The sequence below is a fragment of the Nyctereutes procyonoides genome, unplaced genomic scaffold, assembly GCF_905146905.1.
Source record: "Nyctereutes procyonoides isolate TBG_1078 unplaced genomic scaffold, NYPRO_anot_genome, whole genome shotgun sequence".
In the NCBI taxonomy this organism is placed as follows: domain Eukaryota; kingdom Metazoa; phylum Chordata; class Mammalia; order Carnivora; family Canidae; genus Nyctereutes; species Nyctereutes procyonoides.
This window is the reverse complement of record NW_026575148.1, coordinates 8,200,163-8,214,108: the sequence shown is the minus strand read 5'-3', so window position 1 is coordinate 8,214,108 and position 13,946 is coordinate 8,200,163. Positions and strand designations below refer to the sequence as shown.

The 13,946-nt window shown below is 40.4% G+C and overlaps 1 protein-coding gene across 4 annotated transcripts in view; it reads left to right on the top strand.

Annotated features, from left to right (window-relative positions):
• Positions 1-13,946, top strand: part of ERAP1 (endoplasmic reticulum aminopeptidase 1) — a 42,356-nt gene that overhangs the window by 20,308 nt on the left and 8,102 nt on the right. For all 4 annotated transcript variants that reach the window (XM_055312807.1, XM_055312806.1, XM_055312804.1 and 1 more), the window contains 7 exons: positions 1,131-1,262; positions 1,405-1,476; positions 2,977-3,131; positions 9,488-9,567; positions 10,092-10,275; positions 11,580-11,736; positions 13,391-13,575. In XM_055312807.1, coding sequence (XP_055168782.1) covers positions 1,131-1,262; positions 1,405-1,476; positions 2,977-3,131; positions 9,488-9,567; positions 10,092-10,275; positions 11,580-11,736; positions 13,391-13,575 — 965 coding nt within the window. The remainder of the gene's footprint in view (positions 1-1,130; positions 1,263-1,404; positions 1,477-2,976; positions 3,132-9,487; positions 9,568-10,091; positions 10,276-11,579; positions 11,737-13,390; positions 13,576-13,946) is intronic.

Here is a 13,946-nt window from a genome sequence, read left to right as displayed (position 1 = left end):
GTGATACTCCATGGATCTGTGCTTTGCCTGTCTGGTGTCCCCACCATTCCCTATAGAGAAAAAGGAACAATTTAGGTCTTGAGAGGACATAAGAAATTCTCCCGTAAAGGGAGATTTTCTAATTACTTCTTAAAGGATGAACTGGGGCTTCCTAGGAAGAGAAGGAAGTAGGAAGAGCTTTCTGGGATGATGAATCCTGATTGCTTAGGGGGTGAGTGGAAGAGAAGGGGAAAGGGGCAGGGGAAGGAAGTTGTATTTTAAAAAATGATGGAGGGGAAAAGCAGGGTCAATAGGAAAGCTTTTTTCTTTACTCTTGAGTGCATTGACTCATTTATGTCACTTGTCCATTGGAGGCATTTGAATTTGGGGGTTCACAATCCACAGTAATGGGGGTCAAGGGTTGGGGGAGACTCTTTAACACAGGAATGTAGGTCACCAGGCCTTCTCTGCCACCTTTTCCTTTGTTCCTCCTGCCCTCTGTGCTCCAGGCTGCCTGTGCTCCCCCATCCCTTAATCGGTACCTCTGCTTCTATCGCTGCTTCTACCTGCCTGTCCCCACTGCTGGGCCACAGTGGCTGTGGGAAGGCAGGTGGTGCTTCACGTGTGGCTTCTGCACCACTGTCCACTGACCTGTGAATAATGGGCGCTGGCCAATGATGTGGGGAGGCTTGGTTGCTGTTAGAGAATGACGGCCCTGGGGGCCTAAGAAGAGAGACCGTTCTGTTCAACCCTTTGTCTAGACAGGTCTCAGGTTTTTTTTTTTTTTTTTTTTAAGATTTTATTTATTTATTCATGAGAGACACAGAGAGAGAGAGGCAAAGACACGGGCAGAGGGAGAAGCAGGTTCCATGCAAGGAGCCCGATGTGGGACTTGATCCTGGGTCCCCAGGATCATGCCCTGGGCTGAAGGCGTCACTAAACCGCTGAGCCACTGGGGCTTCCCTAGACAGATCTAAGTTTACCCACTTAAAAAAAAAACTTTTTTAAACCCGTTTTCTTTAGTTGGGTCACAAATCACTAGACATTGAAAATATTGCCGTAGTTGCATGTTGAAAGGACTCTCCCAAGATAAAGTCTGATGAGAGAGGAGATGATGATTAAACTAACAATGACTTAATGTGTCTTTTCAGGGAGCTTGTATTCTGAATATGCTAAGGGATTATCTTGGTGCCGATGCATTTAAAAGTGGTATTGTCCAGTATCTCCTGAAGCATAGCTACAAAAACACAAAAAATGAGGACCTGTGGAACAGCATGGCAAGTGTGAGTATGGTTTTGTTGAGCTCTGTTTGGGGTTGCCGGGCTTATTACCATGTTTTTGTTTGTTTTCTGCACTCTATTAATCCCTCTGAGAGGGATCATGAGTATTTTCTACAGAACCAAGACTAACATGTTTGGTTTTTAGATTTGCCCTACAGGTGGCACCGAGAGGATGGACGGCTTTTGCTCTAGGGGCTCACGTTCATCTTCATCGTCAGTAAGTTTTTCCATCTACGTGGGACCCCCTAAGCCCAGGTTTTTACTCTATTCTTCGCAGAAAACCTCTGTGCCAGACTCTGAGGTCCTCATCATATCACTCTTACTCCACATAAGATTGTGTGGAGACTGACCATCTTTTTACAACTTCTCTTGGATGCTGTCTCCACAGGGAAGTTGGATAGCGTTCTTTGGTAGCCCCTATCGCTGGTCCTAACAGCTTTGTTCTCTGGAAAGCAGTGAATGTCAATGACCTGTTTCTGTGGTGGACTGGGGCCGTCTCAGGCTGTGTGGGTCCTTTCCAAAGCTCTTCATTTCTGAAAAAAAACCAGGGCAGCGAGCATTCTAGAGCATCTACTATGTGTCAGACACGTGCTAAGCACTATTACCTCCTGTACTTCTTGCACCAGCCCAACGTGCAGAGTACTTCTATTTTAACAGATGGAAAAGTGAAATCCGAAAGCATATGCTCAGTAAACTGCAGAGTGGGGGGGTTTGACTTTAGATCCAATTCATGTTTTTAATCACTAAGCTGCGAAGAATTCATAATATTTGAATCCCAAAATAATGTGAGTCTCATTATCTGGACTTGTAGAATATTTTCACAGGCACTAAAGGTCAGGTCTAGAGATTCAGCTGACTTTTACTCAGCATGTTTTCATGTTTTCTGGCTTTTTGGTTTTTAGAGACCACTTTATTCAATAATTGCTAGCGATGTAATGTTATTGTGTTACATCACAGTAATTTTGTGATGTATTTTTATCCTTTTACTGCCTTTTAAATATTCTTAGGGGTAGCCCGGGTGGCTTATTGGTTTAGCACCTGCCTTCAGTCCAGGGCATGATCCTGGAGTCCTGGGATCAAGTTCCACGTTGGGCTCCCTGCGTGGAGCCTGCTTCTCCCTCTGCCTGTGTCTCTGCCTCTCTCTCGGTGTGTGTGTGTCTCTATGAAAAAATAAATAAAATCTTTAAAAAAAATAAAATAAATATTCTTAGAAGATTTTTGAGTTTCAAAGAATATATCCTCTTTTGGGTTTATGACTGTTGAGTATGGCCCATCTTGATATTACCACTTGGAAGGTAGAGGCTATTGACTGAACAGTTTTTCCCCCGCCTTGCTTGTGTTCTCTGAGTCAATGTTGTTACATGGTTGTTGAAAGCCTGGCCACTTTGTCTCCCTTCCCTCCCTCCATTCACTCACGTGTCTGCTCGGTGCGGTGTGCCAAGCCCAAGGTGTGCCCAGTAGAACCACACAAAGTACCTGCTCTTAAGATGTGACCTGCATATGTAGAGAAAGAGAACGAAGGGCAAGCAGTCAGTGCTCTGAGGGGAATGCCATGGCAGGACACAGTGTGGGGAAGGGGGGACTGGTGAGCAGAGGAAGGGGGTGAGGAAAAGCTTCACAGGGGTTGCCAACAGGTAGTAGCCCTGTGAGCGCAAGCCTGGTCCTCTTTTAGACTTGGGCGAGTGGTCCTATAGCTGGTTTCTTCTGTCTCCATCAGCACTGGCAACAGGAAGGCCTTGATGTAAAAACCATGATGAACACGTGGACGCTGCAGAAAGGCTTTCCCCTGGTAACCGTCACAGTGAGAGGGAGGAACGTACACATGAAGCAGGAGCCCTACAGGAAGGGACCTGATGATGCCTCAGAAACTGGGTAATGTTCATGATGGAAAACTCGTGCTGTTGCCTAGAGAACACCTGCCTTGTAGGATGGAACTTGATTTTTCAGAGTGCTTTTACCTTGACCACTAAAATAGTCCATCAAATCTCTATATCCTGTAGAGTTGAGTTACACACCACCATCTTCCTGAAAGGATAAATGTGGCCTTAAACCTTGGTTCGTCTCAATAGAACTGATAATGATGGTTTAAACATTCTCATGTTTTGTCGTTTGATAGGATGAGAATTCCATTTACTGACTAGAAATGAACTCTGAACTAAGCCACGGCCATGAAATGTCTGTAGTGCCTGGCATTTGGGTTGGAAACACTTAGGTGATTTCTAGGGATTTTGAGAGAGCCTGTTGCTTCTTGGAAGTCTGATTTAGATCCTGGAACCTGTTCATCAGCTTTAATACTTCAGAAGGCCATCACTGGAAAGGAGATAGTGCAACCTGACTCACCCTGGATGGACAATACTTTAAAAAAAATTATTTTGAAATAATTTCAGACTGAAAAGTTGCAAGAGCACAAAGAATTCTCATGTATTCTTTACCCAGATATGCATATATGTTAACTCTTACTACATTTCCAGTATCTCTCTGCCCCTCTCTCCCCTCCCTACTCTCTCTAATTTTTAAACCCAAAATACATATATAAAACCTAAAATATAACCTTTGTATATGTGTATGTATATCCATGTATCATCCAAAATAAGAGTTAAAAAACGAGCTCTCTATACCTTTGTATGTGCTCTCTATATAGCACACACATATATATTAATGAAGTTTAATTAACATACAATATCCTGTTTCAGGTATACATCACACAGATTCGATATATTTATACGTTGCAAAATGCCAGTGGTAGGTCTCACTTCCATCTGTCACTAAAGGAAATCATTACAATACTACTGACCGTATTCCTTATGCTGTACGTAACATCCCATGACTTACTTACTTTATAAGTTTGTATCTCTTAACCTCCTTTTACCTATTTTTACCTCCCTGCACCACCCCCCTTTACCAACAATTTGCTTCCTTTATTTATGAACCTTTCCGTTTTGTTTTTCAAGTATACGTATAGGTGAAATCATATAGTATTTGTCTTTATCTGTGGGACTTATTTCACTTATCATAATATTCAGTAGGTCCATCCCTTGTTGCAAATGGCAAGATTTCATTCTTTTTTATGGCTGACTAATATTCCAGTGTGTGTGTGTGTGTGTGTGTGTGTGTGTGTGTGTGTGTAGCACATCTTCTGTATCCATTCATCTATTGATGAACACGGGCTATTTCCATAATTTGGCTATTATAAATAATGCTGCTATAAACATCGTGGGGTATTTATCCCTTCGAATTAGTGTCTTCATATTCCTTGGGTAGATACCCAGTAGTATGATTGCTGGATCATGGGGTAGTTCTACTCTTAATGTTTTGAGGATACTCCATACTGTGTTCCACGGTGGCTGCACTGTTTGTATTCCCACCAAGAGAGCACTAAGTTTTCTTTTTCTCTACATCCTTGATAACAGTTGTTTCTTGTGTTTTTGATGGTAGCTATTCTGACAGGTGTGAGGTGAAATCTCATTGTAGTTTTGATGTGTATTTCCCCGATGATGAGTGATGTTGAGCGTCTTTCCATGTGTCTGTTGGCCATCTGGCTGTCATCTTCAGAGAAATGACTATTCATGGCTTCTGTCCATTTTTTAATTGGCTTATTTGTTTTTTGAGTGTTGAGTTTTAATAAGTTCTATACACTTTGGATACTAACTCTTTAGTGGATATGTCATTTGCAAATTTCGTCACTCATTCCATAGGTTGTATTTTAGTTTTGGTTGTTTCCTTTGCTGTGCAGAAGCATTTTATTTTGAAGTAGTACCAATAGTTCATTTTTGGTTTTATGTCCCTGGCTTCGGGAGACATGTCTAGAAAAATGTTATGGTGGCAATGTCAGCGAAATTACTGTCTGTGCTCTCTTCAGGGATGTTTATAGTTTCAGGTCTCACGCTTAGGTCTTTAATTCATATTAAGTTTGTTTTTGTGTATGGTGAAGGAAAGTGATCCCATGTTCTTTTGCATGGAGCTGTCCAGTTTGCCAACACCATTGGTTGAGGAGACTTTTTCCTATTACTCCTCTTTTGTCGAAGATTAATTAAGCATGTGATCATGGATTTATTTCTGGGATTTCTATTCTGTCCTGTTGATCTATGTGTTTCTTCTTATGCCAGTACCACACTGTTTTAATTACTACCATTTTGTAATAAAACTTAGTCTGGTGTCGTGATACCTCAACACCTCAAAAGAAAGTTTTTCTTTGGGATCCCTGGGTGGCGCAGTGGTTTGGCGCCTGCCTTTGGCCCAGGGCGCGATCCTGGAGACCCCGGATCGAATCCCACATCGGGCTCCCGGTGCATGGAGCCTGCTTCTCCCTCTGCCTGTGTCTCTGCCTCTCTCTCTGTGTGTGACTATCATAAATAAATAAATAAATATATATATAAAAGAAAGTTTTTCTTTTTTAAGATTGTTTTGGCTATTTGAGGTCTTCTGTGGTTCCATACAAATTTTAGAATTGTTCATTGGAGCAATGCTCCATACAAATGCTATTGGTATTCTGCTAAGAATTGGCATGAAATTTATAGTTCACCTTTCATGCCATAGACACTTTAACAGTATTAGTTCTAACATTCCACGAGCATGGAATGTCTTTCCGTTTCTTTGCATAGTCTTGAATTTCTTTCATCAGTGTCTTATAGTTTTCAGAGTTCAAGTCTTTCACCTGTTAGGTTTAGTTTATTCCTAGATATTTTATTGTGTCTGCTGCCATTGTAAATGGGATTGTTTTCTTAATTTCACATTCTCCTGTTTCATTATTAGTGTATAGGAGTGCAACAGATTTCTGTACATTGATTTCTGTACGCTGTGACTTCAGTAGATTTATTTATCAGTTCTTGTAGTTTTTATCAGCTCCGGGTTTTCTTTGTATTTCTATTGTATCATCTGCAAATAAAGAGAGTTTTGTTTCTTCCTTACTTATTTGGATGCCTTTTATTATGTTGTCTAATGGCTGTGGCTAGGACTTAACAGTACTGTGTTGATTAAAAGTGGTGAGTGTGGACAGCTCTCTTGTTCCTGACCTTAGGGGAAAAGCTCTCAGTGTTTCATCATGGAGTATGATGTTGGTTGTGGGTTATATGCATATAAGGCCTTTATTATGTTGAGGTATGTTCCCTTTAGATCTATTTTCCAGAGGGTCTTTTTTTTTTTTTTTTATCATGAGGGGATGTCATACTTTGTTCATTGCTTTTTCTGCATCTATTGAAATAACACGGTTTATCCTTTTTCTTTTTTTTTTTTTTAATTTTTTTTTATTTATTTATGATAGTCAGAGAGAGAGAGAGAGAGAGAGAGGCAGGACACAGGCAGAGGGAGAAGCAGGCTCCATATCCTTTTTCTTATTGATGTGACCTATCATGTTGATTTGTGTAAGTGTGTGTGAATATTGAACCATTTTTGCATCCTGGGAATAAATCTGGCTTGATTGTGGTGTATGATTTTTTTTTTGATGTATTGGATTCAATTTGCTAATACTTTGTTGGGGATTTTTGCATCTATATTCATGAGAGATATTGGCTTATAGTTTTTCTTATTTCTAATTGTGGTCTTTTCTTTTTCTCTTAAGATTCCTTAATATTTCCTGTAAGGCTGGATTGTGGTCATGAACTCCTTTATCTTTTGCTTGTACTGGAAACTCTCTATCTCTTTCCTTCTGTTCTGAATAATAACCTTGCGGGGTAGGTTATTCTCAGTTTTAAGTTTTTCCCTTTCAGCACTTTAAATATATTCTGCTACTCCTTTCTGGTCTGCAAATTTTCTGCTGAAAAATCAGCTGATAGTCTTAGGGTCTCTCTTGTATGTGACTTTTTCTTTTACTGCCTTTAAGATTTTTCTTTAATGGTTGATATTGTAATTGTAGTATGTCTTGATGTGAATCTCTTTATATTCCTCTTGTTTGGGAGTTTCTGTGCTTTTTGGAACTGGATGTTTATTTCTTTCCCCATGTTAGTGAAGTTTTCAACTGTTATTTAAGTTTTCTACCCCTTTCTTCCCTCTTTTCCTTCTGTGACCACTATAATGTGAATGTTTGTCACTTGATGTTGTAACCAGTGGTCCCTTCTATATTGCTCTCATTTATAATTATTTTTTCTACTTGCCATTTTGATTGGGTGATATCCACTATTCTATCTTCCAGATTATTGACCTGTTCTATATCCTCTAATTTGCTGCTGATTGCTTATATTGTATTTTTCATTTATTATTCACATCTGTGACTTCTGTTTGGTAGTTATTTTTTCTAGTTATTTATTGAAATTGTTGTATTTTTCCATTCTTAGTTCAGGGAACATCTTTATGACATTATTTTGAACTCTGAGGTAAATTACTTAGCTATTTCATTAGGATTTTTTTCTGGAATTTTTTTATTTTCTTTTGTTGGGAATATAATCCTCTGTGTCCCTTGGTTTGTTTGACTTCATATGTCTACTTCTGCAAATTAGGTAGAAGAGCCACTTGTCCTGACCGGCTATGGGAACACCCCTGTGTAGGTTGCATGTGCCTGTAGCTTTGGCTCCCCAGCTGAAGCTGGAGTTGGATGGGGGAAGTGTCCTAGGGCAAACTGCACCAAGGCTGTCCTGGTGAGATGGCTAGAGCTGGAGTGGGTATGGGCCCAGGGTTCCCAAATAATCTGTGCTGGAGCTGCCCTAGTGGGATGGTGGGAGCTGGAGTGTGCATGGGCTGGGGAGTTCTGGGGCATTCTTTCCCTGGGCCACTCTGGAGAAACTGCTGGAGCTGGAGGAGATGCTGCCCTGGTAGGGTGTCTAGAGCTGGAGTGGGAACAGGTGCAGTCCGTAGTGTCCTGGGCTGTCCTGCACTAAGGCTGCCATGGTAGGATAGCTGGGGCCCGAGTGGGTACTAGCATACTCTGCTGGGGCCATCCTGGCAGGATGACTGGAGCTGGTGTGGGCGGGGGGCCTTGGGGTTGCTGGCATAGCCATAGGCAGCTGGCCCTGTAAACAGTGGTGCTCACCGGTGCCTAGGACTGCAGAGAGTTCTAGCAGATTCCACACTGTTGGGTGGATGCTCTAGAGTTAGTCAGTGGATGTCCTTCACTTACAATCTAGTTGTCCTTTAAATTGATATTCATTTATCATGTCTGGGGCAGGGGCGGGGGCTGAGTAGGGGGTGTGTTGGGATGGGCTTCCTGTTTTTATCCTGTCTCTGTCTCTCATTCTCCGTGCGGTCCCTCTATCATTTGTTGTGTAGAAGCTATTTATCAGCCCTCAATTTTTTTTTCAGAAGGAATTGCTCTATATGTAGTTATAGACTTGGTATATCCACAGGAGGTGAGTTTAGTGTAGTCTTAAGCTGCCCTCCTGGATACACAGTAGCATATAATTCTTTTACCTGTAAATACATTGGGAACATGATATCCTGTACCCTGACATAGCTCAGTGTGATATTTCCATAAAAAAAAAGAACGTTCACTTACTAAGTACAGTATAATTATCAAAATTATGAGATGAAATTGATAGACTACTTTGATCTACAAACCTGATTTCAACTTTTCCAGTTGTCCTAATAATATCTTTACCTGAGAGTTCAAAATAATATCTTTAGCCATTCTGACTGGTGATTTCAACTTTTCCAGTTGTCCTAATAATATCTTTACAGCAAGAGGAAAAAAAAAATTCTGGTTCAGGATTCAGTATAGCTCCTATTGTATTGTCACACATGTTCAGTTAGTATAGTTTTGTTTTTTTTAGTTTTTTTTTTTTTTTTTTCCTAAAACAGTGCCTCAACTTTTTTTCTTTCTTGCCCTTGGCATTTTTGAAGATTACAGGCTGGTTCTTTGAATAGACTGTTCTCCAGTTTTTTTTTTCCTGCTGTTTACTCCTGATGAGATTTGGGTTGTGCATCATGGGAAGGAATTCTGCTGAAGGGATATTATATTGATAATAAATGATTTGGGAGTCACATGATGTCAATATGTGCCATTTATAGTGGTCATGGTTTTTAAGGGAGGACATCTAAGCTCCAGTCGGCCAACCTCTGCAAAGGATGCCTGGGTTCACTGGAGCCCAAATTCCTAGCTATGCTGAAGAAGTCCAAGAAAAATGAGTCGTGCCTGACCCGGCATCCCTTGCAAAGCTGGAAAATGGGCTGGTGATGTTTTGACTTCGTGCCTATGGTCGTTTTGGTGCCATCTTTTAAACTAGCTGGTGTCTGGTGTACGATAGATAATTTAACAATTGTTTGTTGAATTGATTCAACAAATAATCTGTTCTTTCTTTAAGGGACCTGTGGCATGTTCCATTGACCTTCATTACCAGCAAATCAGACTCAGTCCAAAGATTTTTGCTGAAGACAAAAACAGGTAACGTATTGCAGAAGTGACTGGGTTAAGTCAAGAAGAAACTGGAAATGTGTAAGACTTAGTAAGTTTGTTTTACTAAGTATCTTGGTTAAAAGAGAAGGATTAAGTCAACCTTCATATTCAGCAAATTCTTGGCTTCCGCTTTCTAGTGAAGATAGACCTTTCAAAATAGAGATTAAAGCAGTTGAATTATATAATGGCAAGAAGAAGCGATTGCTAGTGAAAATTCCCCCTTGGTTACACATGGCTGGATTAAATCATATGTAGGGCCTGCAATGTGACTGTATTCCCCTCATAGATCTATAAATCTCAAAAAATAGGTGTCTAAAGCTAGTGCTGACCTGTGCCTATTGGAATGGACTTTTCTGGTTTCTAAAAGAAATGTGTTCAATTTGAAACTCATTTCAGTATTAAAATCGTTCAATATTAGACTTGCCTTTAGTTTCTTTGTCCAGTCTCTGATCAGAAAAGCTTTCATCAGTCAAGAGAGAAAATGGAGCTGTGATTTATTTTATTTGTTCTAGATGTGCTCATCCTCCCCGAAGAGGTAGAATGGATCAAATTTAATGTTGGAATGAATGGCTATTACATTGTGCATTATGAGGATGATGGATGGGATTCTTTGACCGCTCTTTTAAAAGGGGCGCACGCGACAATCAGCAGCAATGACCGGGCCAGTCTCATTAACAATGCATTTCAGCTTGTCAGGTAATACAGACTCCTCAGGGGCTCGGTTTGTTTCTGAAAGCAGCTGCTGTTAGTATTCAAACACTGGATTTCTAAAGATGAAAATGATGGCTTGCTAATAAGGAGCTGTACGGTGTTTTTCTCTAAATTCTTTTTATAATCCAAGGTTGCTTTTAGTGATTAACCACATGTCTAGGTCTGCAGAGTAAAGTAACAGAAGTAATCTGTGTTTTAATTTTACTAACAACTTAGCAGATTGATGCCAAAGTATAGAAAACCAAGAGACTAACATAGTGACAAGCCTCTTTCCCTAAAGACTTATCCCGCAGCTTCTCTGGCCCTGCTGGGTCTTTCACATTTTTGAAGCCTTCTTAGAAGACACTGTGGCTCAGTACCAAATTGTTTGCATTTTGTCTCTTGGGTTAAAGGATTTCTCCCTGCACTCCTCAAACTGGATACCTAAACATCATAGAAGCTTTATGAAATATAACTTAAAAATGTGGCCCAACCAAATGATCTTCGAGTTGTTGAGGACCATGTTTGCTCTGATTATTTTTTTTGCCTTAGGACAATGGTTTTTGAGGAAGTGTGGTGCCCCTGAAAGTCACACTTCAGTATTTAGGCAGGACTCCAAGGAGAGTCACCCAGGAGGGAAGCAAGGATTCTATACTTCTCATTTCCCATGTCCCTTTGTTCTAAATGTTGAGTTCTTTATTGGCTCGGCCTCTTAAGGTGGCAAATAGCAATGGAAGGTAAAGACAGGAGTGCTTTATCTAGCTGTTTCTGCCTACCTGAGACTATTTCCCTCTGTAATATTATTGCTTAATTCTTGGAGGGTTTTGTACTTAGCATATGCCCTGCCACTGAGACTTTGAACACCTGTGCTCCATAATGAAGGGTTTTTATCTGTAGTCACTTTGTTTTTGAAATGGGGACAAGAATGGATTTAATCCAGACCCTCAGACTTTTGACGGAGTGGCAGTCTCTCTGACCAAGATTACTGATTTTTGATAAAAATGACCATCTCTCTCTAGAAGTTGAACACACATTTTGTTGTTTCTTAGGGGGAAAGATGCTGACCTGTTCCGTTTTGTCTTTATCCCAAGTTAGCATTGGCTCCATTACTAGTCAAGAAACTTCCTGCGCAGTGGTAAATAAGCCAGTGTTATGTGTGGAAGAAAAGATACTTATATAAAAGTCACTATTAATAAGGGAGCATTTGTATCTGATTGAATGCTTGTTGGAGGATTAAAATAGTTTTCAAAACAAGTTGATTTCCTGGTTGTTGTTGTTTTATACTGCTAACCATGGTGTCTCCTGACCAGCAATGGAAAACTCTCAATTGAAAAAGCCTTGGATTTAACCCTGTACTTGAAACATGAAACGGAAATTATGCCGGTGTTCCAGGGTTTGAATGAGCTGATCCCTATGTATAAGTTGATGGAGAAAAGAGATATGAATGAAGTGGAAAATCAGTTCAAGGTAGAAGCCTTTACTGACTTGAGTGGCTACGTAACTGGTTTGCTTTTTGTGTGGGTGTGGGAAAGCATCCTTCCCATTGTGTATACATGTACGTCTTCATATATATGAAACATCAAAGTTAGCTCAGTATTTGGATTAAATAGCAAAGATATTCTGACACTAAGACCCAGCACAAGAATCTGTACTTAAATTTTACAGATTTGTTATTCCCTTCTTTGTGCAAATCCTTTATTTCATCTTTACTTCTGTCTTTTGATAGTTACTATTTAACTTTTATTTTATTTTGTTCAAGTTAACATATAGTGCATTAGTTTCAGGAGTAGAATGTAGTGATTCATCAGTTGCATAGAACCCCCCGTGCTCTTTACATCACGTGCCCCCCTTAATGCCCACCACCCAGTGACCCCCCCCCGTGCTCATTACATCACTCCCCGCCAGCAACCTGCAGTTTGCTTCCTGTAGTTAAAAGTCTCTTAAAAATAAAAAAATAAAAAAAAGAGTCTCTTATGGTTTGCCTCTCTGTTTTTATCTTCTTTTTCCTTCCCTTCCCCTATGTTCATCTGTTTTGTTTCTTAAATTCCACGTATGAGTGAAATCATATGGTATTTGTCTTTCTCTGGCTTTTTGTTCAGCATCATACCCTTTAGTTCCATCTAAATCATTGCAAATGGGCAAGATTTCATTCTTTTTGATGGTTGTGTAATAGCCCATTGTGTATATATACCACATCTTTTTTGTCCATCTGTGGAGAATATCTGGGCTCTTTCCGTATCTTTGCGAGTGTGGACGTTGCTGCTATAAACACTGGGGTCCAAGTGCCCCTTTGAATCACTTTCTGTATCCTTGGGATAAATACCCAGTAGTACAATTGCTGGGTCTTAGGGTAGCTCTATTTTTAACTTTTTTGAGGAATCTCCATACTGTTTTCCAGAGTGACTGCACCAGCTTGCATTCACACCAGTAGTGTAAGAGGGTTCCCCTTTCTCCACATCCTCACCAACATCTGTCGTTTATTTGCTAACCTGTTCAGTTTAGCCATTCTGACCGGTGAATGGTTACTGACCATCATTTTGATGGTTACTCTTAAGATACTCCATGATGCAGATACTTGAGGATGAGGCACGAAATGGTTCTTTTTAGCAAAATGTTACAAAGTCCTGTTGTAAAATTTGCTCTCAGAATTTAAAATCCTGTAAACTTAGTTTCAAAAGTTGGCAATTCATGGTGATTTTTAAATGAAGGTATATTTATTAAAAGATTGTTCCGCAAAATAGTAAAATCATTACTTCTTGGTTTTGACCCCTTTTATAACTAAAAATAAACAGAATTACATGTTTTTGGGGGGCACCTGGCTGGCTCAGTGGTTGTGTATCTGCCTCTGGCTCAGGTTGAGATCCCGGGGTCCTGGAATCGAGTCCCACGTCGGCCTCCTTGCATGGAGCCTGCTTCTCCCTCTGCCTGTATCTCTGCCTCTCTCACGGTGTCTCTCATGAATAAATAAATAAAATATTTAAAAATAAAAAAATTACATGGTTTTAAAAATAGGAGTTGGATTAAGCTTTAAAAATTAACCCCCATCTCCTGGGGGTGTATAGGCTTGTAGAAACACTAGATGCTGGGGATGGAACTGGTGACACATGTGGCTTTCCCTCAGGCCTTTCTCATCAGGCTGCTGAGGGACCTCATTGATAATCAGACGTGGACAGATGAGGGCTCAGTGACGGAGCGAATGCTGCGGAGCCAGCTCCTCCTCCTCGCCTGTGTGCGCAAGTATCGGCCCTGTGTGCAGAGGGCAGAAACCTATTTCAGAGAGTGGAAGGAATCCGACGGAAATTTGAGGTCTGTGCTTACTGAACAACCAGCTAGTTCACATGAAGGTTATAATTTCTGTTTTAAATCATCAGTGTTAAATGTTGGAAGAAAAAACAAGTATAGACAAGCCTGCTCTGCTGTATTTTTGGGGAAAGTAAATTGCTTTTTACGATTGGTCTGTGTATCTCTTAACTTTCTGTTTTAAGAAATGCCAGGTGGGAACTTCTATCTATAAAAGTCAAATATCTAGAGAGTTAAAATAGGATTAGGATAATTCCGATTTAATAGAGGCAAGGATCAGAACTGAAACAACTGTCCTGGATGGGGACGGAGGCAGTGCGTGCCATAGTAATAGTTTCTTTGGGCATCCAAAGTCCCTGATAAGGTGTGTATAGTAG